At 33.6% G+C, this 18960-nt stretch overlaps 1 protein-coding gene and 1 long non-coding RNA gene across 2 annotated transcripts in view; both read right to left on the bottom strand.

Annotated features, from left to right (window-relative positions):
• The window catches only part of LOC143344744 (uncharacterized), a 462587-nt gene that overhangs the window by 15139 nt on the left and 428488 nt on the right, over positions 1-18960 (bottom strand). The window lies entirely within an intron of this gene.
• On the bottom strand, positions 277-18554 carry LOC143344726 (uncharacterized). Its single transcript, XM_076771066.1, has 6 exons — positions 18365-18554; positions 13641-13846; positions 6019-6151; positions 3266-3399; positions 2106-2304; positions 277-443 (listed from the first exon to the last, which is right to left on the bottom strand). The coding sequence occupies exons 1-6, from the start codon at positions 18426-18428 to the stop codon at positions 331-333; spliced, it is 849 nt and encodes a 282-aa protein (XP_076627181.1). The 5' UTR covers positions 18429-18554; the 3' UTR covers positions 277-330.

The raw sequence follows: 18960 nt of genomic DNA on the forward strand, positions 1-18960 counted from the left end.
CAGGATCTCGTTATGTTTCCGCGAAATAGACAACGATCGATACAAGCGACAATCGAAAATAGTTGCACGAAGAAGCCGCGTCTATGAGTTATAAAATTTCTGCAAGACAATAAAATCGCTGCCCCCGTGTATTTCGGTATAATCAAGGAAGACATTGTGATTGTTCGTTCTTTAATATATATATTATATATAATATATGTATATAGATCCCCCCTCCCTTTCCCGATTCATCCTTCTCTGCCGCTTGTCTCTCTTCCGTTACGTATATTACATATTTTTTTTTTTTCTCTCTTTGTTCTCCTTTAATTATCCTAAAGCAATTGACTTTTATTAAGGAATGACTTTGTGCACCGTGCAGAGTATGCACAGCAACGTAGGTAGGGCCCACCCCCGCGCTAAATTCTGCGCTGAAGTCACGGCGATCGGTGCGGGTATAATTTGCACTGAAACAACCGATAAATAACACCTTCGTTGGATGAAAAAGAGCAAACGAGAATGCGTGGGAGATAAAAGTTACATACGCTGCTCGACTCGTTAAAAGTATTGGATAAAGTAATATTAATATTTTTAGTAACAGACTGTATTAAATCACGCATTACCACCTCGAAGGGAACCTCTATTTAAGCAAGATCCAAATAATACATAACGAAAATATCTTCAGTGAAACATTTAATAATGTTTAGATAGCGATCGAATTATTATATCCTATTATGTTACGAATTTTATTCTCGTCGGTCTGAGAAGGACGAGTGGGCGCGAACTTATGGAATGACCTAATTCATGCATACGAGATTAATGTAGGTTGCGAACTACGCTGTTTTCTTTCTAATTGAGGAACTTCGTTTTCTGTGGAACAATAACCCCTCAAACGGGTTAACGAGAATATCTATTTTCGAGGGTGCACGAGTTTATCGAGACTCGTTATCTTAGATTACGAAATGGAATTTGACAATAGGTCAAACGAATTAGTAAGCGTATTTCTGTGAAAAAAAATATTTGTTTCTGAATTCAATGGGTATCTCGTTTTTTCAGCGGAATTTCTAATTCTTTTTTCGAATACGCAACGAATCGATTGTTTAAAAATACGGGTTTCGTAGTCTATTCATTAATTGTCAATTGTATAACGGTGAAACAACACATCCATGTTTAAAAAAATACCATCCTATTTCAAAAACATTCCCTTAGAAAAATATGTATTTTTTTAACAGATACCATGTTGAAAATAATGTTTCAAAACGATCAAATTGTTATCAGGCATTTGTGGATGGAGTGCACTTTGTAGATATGGCTCGTAGAGTTTATATTTCCTTTATGGATTTCCCAGGCAACACTACTTTTTTGAAATATACATTTTGCAGTGAGTGAGGCAAAGAGCACAGCGAAATTTTTCTAAAATTTGTGCTAAAAACAATATTTAAAAGATGCATCTTTTAGATGCACTTCATCATTTGCAAGTTAATTTTCTACAGAGTGTATATAATTATATATTATTGAAATTTCCAGAAGATAGGTTTGGATTTTCATCGGGATACTAAAATTAATATGAAATTTCATATAAAATAGCAACTAACAGGAGGCATTAAATGGAAACAAATATCAATTATGCGTTATCATTACGTAACACATCAAATAATATTACGTATTTATTCATGGTCATTAAAAACGTTAATTAATATACGTTCAACCATAGTTATTATTATTATAAAACTATAATAAAATTTTTTGTCGTTTATCCTTGACGCCAAAGAAAATAATTTTGAACGCTTGTACATAATTTTTAAACTAATATGTATATTTCACTTTTCTTATTACTTTATTGAGTGATATTCGTAAAATACATCGAAGTCAATAGTCATAAGTTCTGGAAATTTCAATAATGATTACACTGTTACCAGTATCAATAAATTTACAGCATACAGTTTACTAAAAATAAAAAATATAATGACTTTAACAAGCTGTTCACTATATTAATGAAATAAATTGATGGTGCTCGTGTTCGTTTATAATGTACCAAGACTTTAATCGAAGGCAAATGGCTTGTTTGGAGATCAATTTGTATTGAAAGTTTCTACGAAGAATTCATTAAATATGAATTGGATAATTACCCGAAACCGTTTCCTTCCTGATATCAGCGTACTCCTCGTGCAGGGGGTAGTCCGGAATGGTGGAATAGCAGCTGATTTCCAAATATCCGTTCTCCCCAGCATGCAACGCGGAAACCTCTATCGTTAATTTCGCAGTGGCGGACATCAGTTGGTCCTTGTGACGCGTGTAAGGATAGTGGTTTACCAGAGTGATATCCACCTAATCAAACAAGATGCAAACATAATGTATAACAGTTTTACCAATGATTAGAAGGTTACTTTAACGGCGGACAGCACCTAGTATTAGGCATTAGCGACATCTTTAAAATTTAACTCTCGATGTGATCGACAATCACAAAAGACTTAGCGATTATAGAACAAAAGATTAAAGTAAAAGCTATTATACATCTTGGTTCTAATACGGTGGACTAGTTTCCATAAACATGTTTTCAAATAAAAAACTTTGTATCCATATTTATTACTAATATTTATCTTTTCGCCTTAGCGTTTAAAGGCAACAATAAATAGTAAAACGAAAAACATAGTACAAGGATCCATGAATTTCCAAACTGTGAATAATATTAATAATATTCGATTGATTATATCTGTTTAGTGGATGTTGGTCGAATTTATCACAGCTTTGATAATAGCTACATTATTATATTGTTTAAGTGTTATTAATATTCCGCGTTTGAATTGCATCGATACGACAGGGAATGTGAAATACACCTTACTCAGAAACCAATTTCAATAATGAACCGATTCTTCGTGCAATCAATATTACATTTATTGTCGTATTTCGTTAAATTTTCAAAGGTGAGATTCCATTTACAGACTTCTCTGATACTGTTATATTCACCTACTAGAAATCATTTGATAAGTTAACATTAAACGTATTCGACACACTTCACGAGAACATGGATATATCCTTTGTAGCTCCAACGTTAACGTTGATTGAAGTATCCTGCGTCGAGTAGTAAATTCCAACTTCGTAAACTCGAGCCCAAAGAGACTCAATTTTAGCCGCGCGACGGTTAAAGGACGAAAAACGACAAAGCAGCAATATTAATAATAACACGAATTTCGTTCGGTAAAGTAATATTGATTAAACCGAATATTTTTTGTATAATATCAATGGATTCGAGAAACGGAAACCAATTATTTTTATTTTCTACGCTTACCTCTTTCCCGTTTATGAACCATGTCAAATGAGGAACTGGAAACGCAGCTGATGAAGTGCAATTCGCCTCTAAACTCTCGCCGATCACGTACATGCTTTTCTTGAACGTGATTTTCGGGTTTTCAGTCTGTGGTACTGTACAATTTCATAACATTAATTAGAATAAAATTTTTGCGACCTGAAAACCAGGCAAGAGTACCTCGGTGCTTCGAGCCCGATTAAACAGTATTTTTTTTCTTTTATTTAAGAATCGCAGAACAACTTGCATCGACGTCGTTGGAAATAATTAGAGAACTCGAGGTTTTGAAACAACGAAATGAATTATATTTAAAAAATGAAACTAATACAGTATATTAAAAAATAAAATTCTTGCTCCTTTTACTTGCATAATATAAGCAACTTATGCAGTACGTATGAGTTACCATATTTAAATAGGCGGCTCTTTAATTATTTCCAACGAAACATATTTTTCCCTACAAATTGCTTTTCTAAATATATTCGTATTTTAATATGCACATATTAAATACTTTGTACGCAACCGATGCATTTTATGCTAACGTCAAATAACAATTTATGCTTAAACAGAACATTATAATTGCAAAGACAATGTTTTATCACGGTTATACGTCACAGTATAAGCGATACGATTACAGAATTAATCGATCGATCAACGAAAGGACGGACGGTGAGTTTTATTGCATCTTTTATCCAACGATCGGTTGAAATAAATGTAAATCTTTCTCCTCTTGAATTTTAATCGGAAACAATACGTATATCCCGAACGTGGCGGTTTAAAATTTATTCGGGCACTTTTTACGTCCAGCAAAACAAAATCAGTAACGACTTTTACTTTTTAAAATTTATTTACGTTAACTGTGAATTTTGCAATTAGCTTAACCCCTTTACTGTAACGACAATTCGTGTTCGCATCTTGCTTTAATTGTTTCATCGAATCATTCGATTTCTAAATCTTTCCACTCAAGAGGAACGAAGTGTTATCTTGTTTTGTCAAAGTGAAAGGTTTAAGAGATTTAAATAAAATCGTTAATACAGTAGAACCTCGATAATTTCATGCAAATATCTATGTTGCATTGTGCCAACAAGTGGGAAGGACTGATCATTTAACAACCAGTGTAATTGGAAACTGAAGTCTTACGTTCGAGACAAAAGCAGATTGTTAGTAAAGGCCCAATGATGTCACGAGATCTCAAGCATGAACTATTATAGGCCATTGCGATAATATTATGTATGTGGGAATTAGATTGATTGGCTAGATAATTGCACGAATCTCGATACGTGTAGGAATTCACAGATTCGTTTTGCTGCAATTATTTAGATTCTAGATAATAAATTATTTAAGAACAGAAAAATAGAGACTCTTTAAATTTAAATTCGAATTTTGTGAGTTAAGAAATGTAAATAATGATTTCTTTTACATACTACTGTAATTTAAATATGAATTTTCAAAGGATCATAAGATCAATGCAATAATTACTTCTGCTTTTATAGTTTCACAACAAATTCTTTAAAAGTAGAGAGATGTTGATACGCTGAATTTACATTTGAAGTTTAAAGAGATCTAGAAATGTAAAAGATGATGGTTTCTGCATACTTTTGTAATAAATTCTTTAAGAGTAGAAGAATTGTGACACGCTGAATTTAAATTTGAAGTTTGAAAAGATCAAGAAATGTAAGGGACGATAGTTTCCACATACTTCTGTAAGAGATACTTTGAAAGCAGAAAAATTAGGGTACGAAAAGTTCAAATTTGAATTTTGAAAGGGTCATGGAATCTAAATAGCCATCACTTTTTCTACCTAATTTTATAAGAACTTCTTCGAAACAGATAAATCGAGACTCACTGGATTCAAATTTAAATTTTGAAGAAGTCGTGAAATTAATAACGATTACTTCTACTTTCATACTTTTATAAGAGATTCTTTAAAGATAGAAAAATTGCCACTGCCCGAATTTAAATACGATGTTCTAGAAGGCGAAGAAATGTACTTTTACAACAAACTCTTTAAAAATACAGAGAAATTAATATTTTATCTACGTACTTGCATAACAAATATCTTAAACACAGAACAACTTAATCAATATTAAACTTAACCCTGTACACTGAGATGGGTATTTACATTTTGAGAAATTTGTTTATATTTACAATGCACTTAAATGCCAGAGCACCTGTCGTCTGTAACTTACTTTTACTTATTAAGAAACATATCTGACATGTTTTTACTTGCTCAGATGACCACCATGAATACCAGAAAGGTTTATAATTGTCTCTTCGCGACATTTTATAGACGTAGGAAATTCCCAGTATACAGTTCCAGAATTAAGTTTCTCGTCGTCGAACGCAATCACTTAAGGGGCTACATACACTTTAGAGAGATAAAAAAAGAAACAACAGAGAGTGCAAAAAGGATTACTGTATGGGCCTGGCATCGATGGCACTTGGTAAGATTAAAATTCTTTAAAAGGCGATTTCGTACAAATCCTAATAAGAACTTTTGTAGTTTTCATTTTACGTAAATTCAAAGTTCTGTAAACTATCTGTAGAAATCTGTATTCTGTAGAGCTACAATTGTTCTACAAAAAGATAGTTAATTTCCTCCAGGTTCCAAGCGTACGTAGCTCCTTAATACGCTCTCGAGTAAAAACAAATCGAAGCTCGACGAAAGTTCTCGTCGATTTAAACAAAAAAAGTCACAATAAGCGACGAACGATTTTTCAAGGACAGTTTTCTCTTACCTATAACTTTCATTTGAACAGTTTCGGAAGCCTCGGTATAAATAGGAGTCGTCATTGAGACCTGACAGGAATATGAACCGGACGCCTCGAAACGGACGTCCTTTAATTTGATTGTCGTGCCGTTTTCCAAGTACTGTAAACAGGCGGTGCATCGTTCTGAACGTCGATCGTGTCAAACGGGTTGCCTAAAACCTCTTAAATAACGCTTGGCCATTGTTCCCGTGTACTCTTTCGGACACTGTGTCCATTATTATTGCCCCTTGCGTGGTAACGCGCTCGAACGGGACGTATCGATCTCTTAAAAATGGATCAAACGACCGGTTTGATCGCGTAGGTGTCAAGGTGGATGGGGAAGGGAAAAAAGTAGAGACCGTATCCAGGAAAGATAGACGTATTTCATTGAAACGATATAGGAAGTGTCACGAACTGCGATCGCCGTCGCTGGTCTTCATTATTAAAGTTGCATGTCTCGATGCACGTGTTCGCTGGTCAGTCGGCCGAGTCTGTCTCGATATTGTGTCCCGATATAATGCACGGCTGGCTACGTTGCTTACCGTACACAGTTTCAATTTCCTCGAGTAAACCGCGTTCGTTTTAAAACAGTTACGACAAGACCGTTCCTCGCTTATCCTCTTTAACGGAAACCGATGCTCCTATCGAATTCTACGCTCTAAGATGTATCCAATCAGCCATACAGAGTTCCATTTCCTATTCGAGCAGAGGTAAACAAAAAGAAATTTTCAAAATAAAAATAAAATTTCCTAATTGAGGGATCTCTTCTTTCTATCGAGTTCTTTGCTAGAAAAGAACGATCGAGAACTAGATCAAGATATGTTCAAAATCTCCCATTTTCTGCTAATTTCACATCTCACCGAGAAAGTGCAGTTCTTTTTTAAAAATTAAATTGCATGTTTTGTCTTTTACTCGAATCAACTTTTGGAAGAGGTTTTTAAAATAAAATCTGAAATATCTGACGAAGTATTAATTTGTTAAATATTGCCTAATACCGAGGGTTGTTTTTCTGGGAAAGTTGATCGATCGTCAGTAAAAAAGATCTAGGAGAAAACATCCCTTCAAACGTAACAACATTGAACGCTCCGTCTCGAGTCCTGTTCCTTTAATAATTCTGGTAACGAAGGCTATTTATTCCAAGTCCAATAACCCTCTGGTAGTGGCGGAGTTGGAGGGTGAGTAAAAACGATGTTCGTAAACTGCGAGTAAGGTTATTGGCATAAGCCTCGGTACTCTAAGCGTTGTTACGCAGAACTACGCTCGGTAGTTTTATACGTGGAATGTTGATCTGCGTACGAAAATATGCAGTTCCATTTAGAAAGAAAATGCATCTGCTCTTTTTAGATGGCACGTTCCACTTGGGAAGGGAACTACATACGAAACTCACTTCTATATTACCCTCAGTAATTCCGTGTGAGATTTAAAATAGTCTATTCGTCCTTTAGAATGGTCTAGATACGTTTCAAAACATACTTTCGCCCCCAGCGAAGCGTGCAAGATAGTTATGAGATGTAAATGATATGATTGAAGCCATTAAAGCAGTGAGAGAAGGGTAAATGGTCTAAATAAAACAGTTAAACTGTTTCCTGTTTCTGGAACTACATTGCATAGGTTTGTTAACAGTAATGAGCCCCTGATGTAACAGTTAAAGTTGCTTCGTGTCGAAAACCGAGGATTCCATGTTGCCAGAAACTCTCAAGTGGAGAAGTTCATTTTTCAAAATAAAAACAAAATTTCCCAATTGAAAGTTCTCTGTTCTTATTTCGAGTTCTTTGATTGAAAAGAAGAACGAACGAGAACTAGATTAAGAAATTATTATACTACGATTTTTAATAGCAAATAAATTAAATTAATTTAAATGATCCCTTACGATTTCTAATGTTGTAATGTTCTCCAGTGTAAATCGACGATTTTTATAAAATTTTCGTAAGAAATAATTTCTACAAGTTAATCGCGTATTTTTTTATTGGGAAATGATTCATAGCGAAGGCCTGGAAATAGCCTTAAAAGTTTGGACCGTTAACCCTATTTGGTCCAATATCGCGGAAACTGTTACGAGCAAGGAAAAAGTTTAAATGTGAAGATCGTGTATTTTTGCACACCGAAGTTAACTAGGTAACCAGTTTTTAAACAAAATCTCTTTGAATAATATATTAGAAACGAATATATTTTTGTTCATTTTACTCGTAGAACGTTAGCTTAGGTCTTGTTAATATTATCTTTAATTTTAGAGTGCATACAGTTAGTATAAACATGGTGTTAATGTATATTTCGAAACGTAAAGTACGATTTAAAATTCTTTTTAATATTGATCTTTTCATCTCTCAGCTGTAAATACATTCGAGTTCAAAGGTTACAATTTTTATACTTCTTTTCTTTTATACTTGCTGTATATCCAAGAAGCTATTAGTTTTTTAATAGATGTATCTTGACTGTCAGAAAAAGCTACAAGTTCCATTTAAAAGATCAATGTTTTTAAATCTCCTCCATGTATCTGCCAAGATTTATATATCACCATGTATCACCATGCTTTTCTCGTAGTCACGCAACCATTTTCAGCAACACTGTCTATCGTTTAAAGTAGCGGCGATATTAAATTTGGTAACCAAGATCCACCCTAATGTTCATGGAAGAGAAATTTTATCTATCGATTACACAGTCCCGGTTTATTATTGTTTTCAAGTGAAAAAACATTTAATGCAGAAGGGCAAGTGGAATAAGAGCATTCCTGGCCAGACAAGCAGAGAGGCATGAAATTAATGAAAAAAGCAACAATAAAACTGGAACGAAGGCATTCGATAAAAGTAAGAAGGAAAACCGTTCGAGCGTTAAATAATAAAATTGCCCGTTAAGTAACCCTTATATTTTCCTAGATAAAGGGGGATACTTTTATTCAATGTTGACTCTTTATCATTGCGGACAGTCGAGTAGCCCACACCTGAATTGTAATGTCCACTGACCGTATTATCGTAGCCGGATATACGTCTTAGAGGGTGCAGGGTAAACATAACAGACGCGTTTAGTGGGCGATAAAGTGTATGCGTCACTTTTTCTAGGTTATTCTTGACATTTCAGGTACAATGCAGCTTGCAACTTTAAGTAAATCGTGTGATGCACGAAACATCGTTGCAACACGATGCACTCGAAAATCGTGCAATCTGCATTTCGTAATACACTCGATACTATTCTCCTCGCTTTGGTTCTCCCTGTCTCTAATATTAAAACAATTTCGAAGATTAATCGGTTTTCAATGTAATTTAACACCTACAAATTATATTATATTATTATTAAGTACCATTAGCCTCGACTGTCACTTTTGAAGAATTCATTAGCGATGGGAATTAATTAACGAATTTACGCGTCGTGATCGTTTAATTACTCTGTTATAATAAACAGAGTAGGAGAAGAAAGTATAAGCGATTATACAAATTTTGTAAATACGAAACAATGATATTATCGATACGATGTGGACTTTGTTAATCATTTATCAATAACATTTCTATCATTATAATAAATAATCTCATTCACGTAATTCCAATAATACATTGATTACAATATTGTTATATTGATATTGTTCCATAAAAGTTTAATGTTACGAACACGAAAGCTTCAAATTCATCCTCTTTTCCACAACAGTAATATACACGCATAGCGAGAAATAATGGTTATTATATCATTTCATCTGCTTACACGCAAACATATCGTTATTAATTTTTTATTAACTCCCGTGTAACGCTGGAAACATGAATATTCAACGTAATACGCGCGATTATTTCGATACTGTTTATTTGAAATAGGTTAATCCATGTAAATGCGATTAAAAGTAAATTGAATTGTGTCTCAGTAATTTTTAACCATTTTGTTTTCTACCTGAATGGTTTACGTTACGTTGGTTTCTGAAAAACGGCTATCACACTTTCGCGAGCTAGAAATTCAGAAACAGACTCGAACAAAAATAACGAAACATTTCGCGAAATAATAATCAAATAAACTTGACGCAACTGTTGATGGTGCTCGAGCAAGTAGAATAAATCAAATCTAGTCAGACAAGTATAACGCGCTGCATTCAGCCAGTGGCATAAGATAGGATATTTCAGAGGAAAGGATTTCACCATTCGAATGTTTTCAGAGTGACTACATACCTTCATCGGCACGTGAGCCCATCAAAAACGAACTGACTTCAAATTAAACGATTAATCAACTAGTATTAATCACACAGATTGAACTTTAATGGCATCTCCTGCAATTTGTGCAAATCGTTAAATTCGAAGTGCAATGAACGCTAGCCGAGAAACCCACGATTTAACTTAAAATACTGAAACGACCCGACAGCTCCGATAATTTATTTTTGAACAATATATTTTTTCGTTAGAGATTGTTGAACTATTGATTCATACGTGGCAGACCTTAAAGTGTGACGCCAGATCAGTGGCTTATTAGTTTGTGTAATAAATCCATTCGCGTCGACGGTGGTACTTTAATATTTTCTTATAAAATAGATGGCCATCGTTCATATTTAAAAAAAAAAAGAGTTGTTTTGTGAAAATAAATTCACTTTTTGAATTCATGGACAAACGATGCAACGTTTATAACAATTTAAGTGTAGGAAAGGTTTTTAAACGAACGTAAGTAACTGTACAGTGTTGGTTTTTGTTTTTGTGGTAGTTCGGATAATTACGAAAAGGGGAAGTAACTTTGGGAGCTGTTTCTTGCAACATTTAATTTTTACGGATTTTAGCGGATGGATGGTCGCGGTTTTCTGACGTTCCGGACATTTAATTGTTCGGAAATAGAAAAACACGAATTCTGAAACTTCGATATTCGCGTTGCCTGTCACGCGAAGAGACATCAACGCGATCGCAAATAGGAAAAGCACCAGAATTTTAAGAAAAAACGAGACAAAAACAAAGTTTTATAACGCGAGCAATAATTACGTATGCAAACGAATAAGAAGAGAATTTAGCTGTTGTTTCGTACGAAACATCAAAATATCTCGAACGGACAATAAAAATGAGGAAATTAATTTCGTTGTCGTCTAACGAAGCTCTGGCATTTTTATATGATAATAAAACAAATAATAGACAATATATGAATATTAGACTAAAAAATAAATTGAAATTCTGAGATTCGGGGAATCAGATAATTTCTTAAATAATAACTTAAGAAAGCGCAGCATATTTGGAATACCGTTGATAATTTTAGATACTGAAGTATTTAAATAACGTTATTTGATTTTTTATACTGCAAATAGTAGAAGGCAGATCGAAGAGCCGTCAATTTGTAAAAGTTTTTTTTACAAAATATCCAATCATTATACATATCAAAACTTTGGTGCAAATCATTTAATCTACTTACTTGCGTATTAATTCAATGATTTCGTATTAATTTTTCAATCACCTTGCGAATACAAAATGTGACACGAAATTTTAGTTTCAATGCCACGTTGATAATTTGGAATACCAAAAGTAATGTAACGTGGAATATTCCATAGTGTGGCTATGCTTTTCTGGAATGTAAATTACAGCGAAGACAAAAGGGGAGATGAGTGGAGGGTTGCAGTGTGAAATGTATGAAATGTGGGGCTGAGAATGTGCTGGTTATGACTCCGAAAATTGCACCTGTAACTACCGTAAGTAAATTTTAAGACTGTGTTGTGATTGTTGTGTTTGATGGTAAGAGAAAATAATTCCATCGTCTGCTTTAACATGATGAAATAATTCCATCTCCAATTTTATAAAATGAAAATAAATTGTAATACCGTAACAGAATCGTTACTTTGTATCATTTTTCAATTAGTCTAATGTTTCATTATTACGTTGAATGTAACAGAGCTTTTGAATATAAAAGTTTCTTGATTTATTTAGAATATTGTTCAATTTTATTTCTCTCATTTTAAAATAATTGGTATTCCAAATATTGTGTGCTTCCTCTCTTGATACAGATAATGGTCAAAAACAGTTACTTTCTTTGTGTTTCATTGAAATAACTTATTATAATTGATCGAATTTTATCTTAAAAATATACATTTTTGTACGAAATAATCAATACAAAAGGAAGATGTTTTTAATTTTGATGAAAGAATATCGATTTTCAGATTACTGTGCGTCGACTATACCCTGCATGTATAGTGGTCGAACAGTATTAATATTTTATAACGTGTATAATTTCTGGCTGTTAAAGTGTTCAAAGAAAAATGATTTCGACGTATGAATCGATGATTTAGCAAATTTAAATGCTACAATGGTATCCATTTCAAAGTACCGTATTCTGTGGAGAGAATATTCTTTTTGTTTCTTCTTTTGAAAACGTATAAAAATGAAATTCATTGACCAGAATGATATAATAGGCGTGCGTGTCTACGTTGTGAGATACCTAGACAGAAATGAATTCCCGCATTACACATTTCAACGCATCACAAAAACTGCCGGTACAATATGAAACATGGATACGTGAGAACAGCACGTAACTCAAACACGCGATCATCTATCGCGATATCGCGGAATCATTAAACGCATTGCATCGTCACATTCCTTTTTCGTGCAAAGCACTCACATGCGGGTATCAGTGAACTACTTTTCATACACTTGTTAATGGGAATACTTCAATACATATTTTATACGATTGTTAAGTATTTATTATCACGCAGAAAACATAATACAGTTCTATAGACACCCATTGTGCTATCTATCGAACAAACGCAGTCTAAATTTGTTTTACTGTGGCTGGTAATCCAGGAAATCAATATTTAACTTACTTTTGGGATGGAATATAAAACTATAATTAAATACTGCTTCTCGTAAGGTAAATAATAGAAGGACTATCATACTTTTTTGACATTATTATTTATCACCACGCGAAATATTTGATATAAATTTATAGACTTGTATCAAATAAAAGGGAATATTTTTTTTATTCTAATCTGCTATTTGTAAAAAAATAACTTGTATTTCGTATTGTATTGTTTTGATAAAAGCTAATAAAAGTCGAAATAAATTTAAAAAAAAATTATTTTGCTGGTATTTAAATTAAATTACTGCTTCTCGAAAGGTAAACAGTAAAAGCACTATCATATTTTTTGACATTATTATTTATCACCACGCGAAATATTTAACATAAAATAAACACTGCCATATGCACCTTGTATCAAATAAAAGGGAATATTTTTTTTATTCTAATCTGCTATTCGTAAAAAAATAACCTGTAGTTCCTATTGTATTATTTTGAAATAAACGCTATTAAAAGTCGAAATAAATTAAAAAAAAAAAAAGATTATTTTGCTGGTATTTAAGTTAAATTATATTTCTGTAATTAAAATAAATCGTTTCCCCAAAAATACGACAAATCCCTCAGAGAGGCATTCAGCGTGCAAAGGATAAAAATGCAATAATAATTGCACTCAAATGCAGTAACAAACTGTATAATAAGTAACGTAAAAATGTTTAACTTCAAAAGAATTTTTCTATGTTCCATTAGTGTCACATATTTTGGTCTGAAAAATCATTCCTTTGTGAAAATAGAAGCGATAAATATGACCGGACGATTGCTTAAAAGCGCATACGTATAATTAAAATGTACCGTGTGACTGTGCGCGTTAATTGCGTCAAACTCACCTCCATGTTCGCGCCGTCTACTCGCCATTCGACGAATGGCGGTTTCCTATCCTTTATGTACTGTAATATCTTCTTGTCATCTTTCATGAATTCGACTTTATGCAAATAAGCATCTGAGACACTATGGTTGCAATGTAGAGTAGCTGAGCTGCCGTATGTTACGTAGTGCGGTGCTATCAACTGCACATACACCGTGGATGTTGCATCTGTAAGTCACCGACAATAATATCACATTAAACAACTTGATTTCTGATCAAAAATAACAGCACGAATTATTAAATTTTTATTTACAACCGTACATTTCATCGACGAAATTTCCGAATATTTTTAAATATTAACATTCTTCTCCGATTCATATTTCAACGTTTATTTGTATCGTCATTCCGTTCAGTTTTGAGTGGATTTTCATTGCGCGAAAGCGAGAATTCGAAAATTTTAAATATAGAAGGAACATTTCATTGTTCGAATTAAATTACACAACAGTGAAAAATTCACGTAAAGTATGGAAACTGGAACGGTAGACTGGAAATAAACAATAACGCGAACGAAACTGTGGTGTGCGGTTATAAAAGAAAAATAAATAAATAAATAAAAAAAGAGTGGTTTAACAACTCGGTATTGCGGAAACAGGAGAAATAATTAATGGACATCTGGAAAGCTTAACGCATCCTGCCATTGTGGCTGATTAAAAATGCATCGCGTTTTACAATGGTAACGTTTAAATCGTTGAAACCATCGTCTGCAGTTCATTCGGAAAGGTAGCGCGAAACTTTGTTACGTGTAACAACATACTGTATCGCCATTCATAGAACTTGGACGATTACAAAATTTTTAATATACATGCTCGGAACAAACTTGATATTCCCGGTGGTCGTTGTTACGAAAACTTAAACAGTATTAAATATAGTGTGAAACGTATCTCCCTGTCCATGTTAACTGGGACATCTATTAAATCAATGAATTAAGACACTACATGTAAACGCGCGTGGTCGTATTAACCATGTTGTACATGAGTTTGTATAATCGTATCAAGCTTAATTTGTCGCTTAATTTAATTTGAATTATATTATATACAATACCACCAGTGTAACTGTAATACCATACTACGTACAACATGTGTTCGATCGAGTGTCTCGGAGGAAGCAAATGTTAATTCGAACATTTCTCAGCTAAATTTCGATCGTCCAAAACAATCAATAGTTGTCTTTTAACTCTTAAAATTTGGACAAAAATTAAATGTAAATTTTTTATACAGAGTGTTCGGCTACCCCTGGGAAAAATTTCAATAGGGGATTCTAAAGGCCAAAATAAGACGAAAATCAAGAAAGCCAATTTGTTGATGGAGGCTTCGTTAAAAAGTTATTAACAATTAAATTCAAAAATTTCAAATCGTTCTGGAATAATTATTTTCAGTTGCGGGGGTCAATTACAATCATTTTTAGTGAACACACATACCCCCGAAATCCTACCCACTTTCTAGAAAAAAATTCGAGAATGTATGAAATTTTTCGACGAAATTAAAATATTTCAAATCGTTCTGAAAAAAATATTGTTAGCTGTGGGGGTCAATTACAATCATTTTTGGTGAATAGACATACCCCCGAAATCTTGCGCATTTTCTAGAAAAAAATTCAGTACGGGCGGAACTTTAAACGTTAATAACTTTTTAACGAAGCCTCCATCAACAAATTGATATACTTGATTTTCGTCTTATTTTGGCCTCTAGAATCCCCCATTAAAATTTTTCCCAGGGTTGGCCGAACACCCTGTATAAGGTGATTATTTCCATCTCTCAGGATTAAAATTTCGTACGTAAAATAATATAAAATTGAATTTGCTTATAAATGACGAATGGCCAAAGTAATATGCGACATAGCATAAAAAAGAAAAACTGAAAAATTTCTGCATTTACAACTTTATTCTACCTCGTACCGTTACAAAGTTATATTGAAAAAAACGCGAAAACTTTGTGGGATTGATTTCGCCAGTTTCAGTTTTCGCGGTGAAGAAAAATTATCCGTGCATACTTCATTATGCTCCAGATTCGCGCAAAGTTTCGTTTAAATTAGAATTTCCGGGTTCGAGCACTTCCGTAAGAGGAAACAAAATAAAAGTGAGACAAACAAGTGAACTAGAATCGTGTATGGCCAGACGAGCACAACGGCGTGTTGCTAAACAAGTAGAGTAAGGCGATTATTGGACAGATAAACGAAATAAAATGTGGGTAATAAAAATGACGATGAAAGTAAAATAAAGGCAAACGTAATTTATATTCTACTTACTGCAACATCTGTTATTTAGAAGGAACAAAAATTTTATTTATTTGTATGTGAAATGAAAAAACGAGGATAATATTTAATTACAACCTAATACTAGATTATTATTTAAAAATTTCGAAATGTTAAAACCAGGATTATTAATTGCAAATTTGACACTTCGTGAAAATATGTTCAACCGAGCTACAATTATATTAACAGTAAATTTAGGTATTAACTAATGGATATTTAATATTGACATAACCCAGTGTGTCGAAGCAAGCATATATTAATGCGACAGATTCCTGGGCTGAAAGTAGGTCGTCTAGGATGATCAACGTTTTCGTCTTAAATTCGAAGTTCCAAAAGATACGTATTAGATCACTTTCATCAACTAATGCACGAAACAAATAACATAATCTCAAGAATCAACATACCGAGGAAGATACAAAATGGTAATTAAAAATTTCGTTGCAATACGTAACAGATCGAACGTACGTAATGACAATACAACTAGAACAAACAAGTAGACTGGATTCGTGCATGGTCAGACAAATATGATAAGCTAATACCATACAGAGCAAGTACGATATCGTTTCTGAGCAAAGAAACAGATGGGAATGGAACGGAGGGAAACCAATAAAAGAATTAACAGTGAAACTAAAACGAAAGCACGAGTAATTTATATTTTAATAATCATGAAATCCGCGACTTTAGAGGACGAATAAAAAATCTCGTACGTATGCGTACTTGTTAAGACAAACTCGTTTTCTGTGCCACAAACGTTTATTGCCTTCGTATGATTTTAATCGTCGGAATGAGATTTTTCCCCCGCAAAATGTGTACAAAACGTTCGAGTTCAAGTTGTTCCTTTTGCAATGCGCAAATGTGAGAATGTGACATTTCAATCTCCTTATTAAATCGTGTACATCGTCGAAACCGCCTACGATTATGCTATACACAGTCGTTGGTATGCCGAAGGAAGCATCTATTAAATTCGACGATTCCTGGGCTGAAAACTAGGTCGTCTAGGCTGATCAAAATTTTCGTGTCGAGTCCCGACGTTAATCCAGCCCCGTCGAATACGATTAATCGGATTGCGTACGGTATCGGTACAGGGTACGGGTTTGAGCGTTTAACGACGGCGTCAAAAATACAACAAGGCTAATGAAACCGTACGGAAGAATGGAGAGGTTTCGGTTGACTATAACTACTTGTGGCAGTACCCTGTTGCTGGGAGGTGTTACTGTATCGATCACTGAAAGCGCGTGTTACTAACACGCGCGCAAGAATATCCGAAGCTTTCAAGACGTTCCAAAAGCACCATATTCGAAGACAACGAAATAGTAGAAACGGAAGTCAACACGCGTACACTGCGTGGAACCATTATGCACGCGATTTAAAACGGTTTTCAGTTTCATCGAAACGTTAATCAAACGCCATTAAATTTTCACGAATCTGACGAATACTTCGTAAAAAACAAATAAATGGTAACGAATTTATGTTTGGTATTGTATTTTCATTTCAGCCTTGTTCTACGGTGTACTTCATTCAAGGATTGTTAAAAAAAGTAAATATGGGCGGTACAACTTCGAGTACCAGTACCATAACTCTATGAATATCAGCACACCTCGAAGTTTATTCGAAATCTTTATAAAATCAATGTGATTTGTTTAAATGAATAACTGTGTCGTGATTTTTTGAGTTGAATAAATTAAAAGCGAAATAACACAAATTTGTAGTTGCTTTTGAAATTGTGCGTTAAAATAATATTTGTTAAACGCTAAGTAATACATTTTAACATTCTGCACGGCACTATAATTACAAGGAAATTACATGGATAATAAGTTATTTAATTGCAAACCGTTGTAGGCACATTATACATAAATTTTAACGATGTTTCCAAAAATATATAGAAAAGAATGCGATATGCACGAAAGGTATAAGGTACAAAGAAAAGTTTGAAAAGACCGCGAAAAATGTGAACGTATTAATTACACGTACGTGTTGCTTAATTAATAACAATCTGTTGATTGACAGTAAACTACGGAGGAAACGTATGTAACGAGACTGTTGAATTGATTTCTAATTATCTTATTACTTATCATGATAACATAACTTTATAAATAAATTACAAAAACAATATGTGCAAGTGTCACAGTACGTTGTTGTATGTTTCGCAAAAAAAGCTTTTCAATTTTTGTATTGTAAAACAGCGGTCGTTGAGATGGCTTTCATCCAAATCGTAAAACATATGAAATATTACACGAAACACTTTTATAAACGAATTGCAATAAAAAGAGTACGATAAACTTGACAAGATCGAATGGGTTTTACACGATTAAAGTTTTTACTGTGGTTCAAATTTTATGACATGTAAAATAGAATTGGAAAACAATTCGTTGTTTCCGTCATAATGAGAACAGAATGAACTGACCGGGTGGGTGTTTACGATTGCGTGCGACTTACATGAAAATAATTGAAAAATATATACGAATACGATTTTTCCCCAGTGTCCTGACTGACGCGGCATTGTTGTATGGATTCTTCGTGTTGTTTCTACGTAACTGTTACTGCCTCTACGTTATTTAATTACGAAAAAAACGTGCTTCTATTTTGTACAGTGGTGTGCCTTTAAACTACACAACTTCGAGCCGAGTCGGCGCTACAACTGACCAAGCTTTTCGATCGTTCGACCAACTCCCATAGAATATGAAACATAGAGTGGAGGCTCACTGTTTTCTGGTTTATCAGGGATCTTCAAAATCGGATTTGCTAATGGGCCTGGCATGAAGTAAACGATGCAGAATAGCTACCTTAGTTAATGTCAATTTGATATCGCGATAAGCAAATTTTAGTTAACGCATTCGTTATTACGAATGTTTGAAATATGTTTTAATGCTATTATCGCGTTAAAAGATCTAGCGTAATATTTTATGTAGTTTTATTGATAAAACTGATTATTTTACCTCGGATTCAATATTGCAACTAAAATTCAATATAATTTCTATAAGTTTTCATATATTTGACAATATGCAAGGAATTTACGACAACAAATCAGTAAA

The sequence above is a fragment of the Colletes latitarsis genome, chromosome 1, assembly GCF_051014445.1.
Source record: "Colletes latitarsis isolate SP2378_abdomen chromosome 1, iyColLati1, whole genome shotgun sequence".
Lineage (NCBI taxonomy): Eukaryota > Metazoa > Arthropoda > Insecta > Hymenoptera > Colletidae > Colletes > Colletes latitarsis.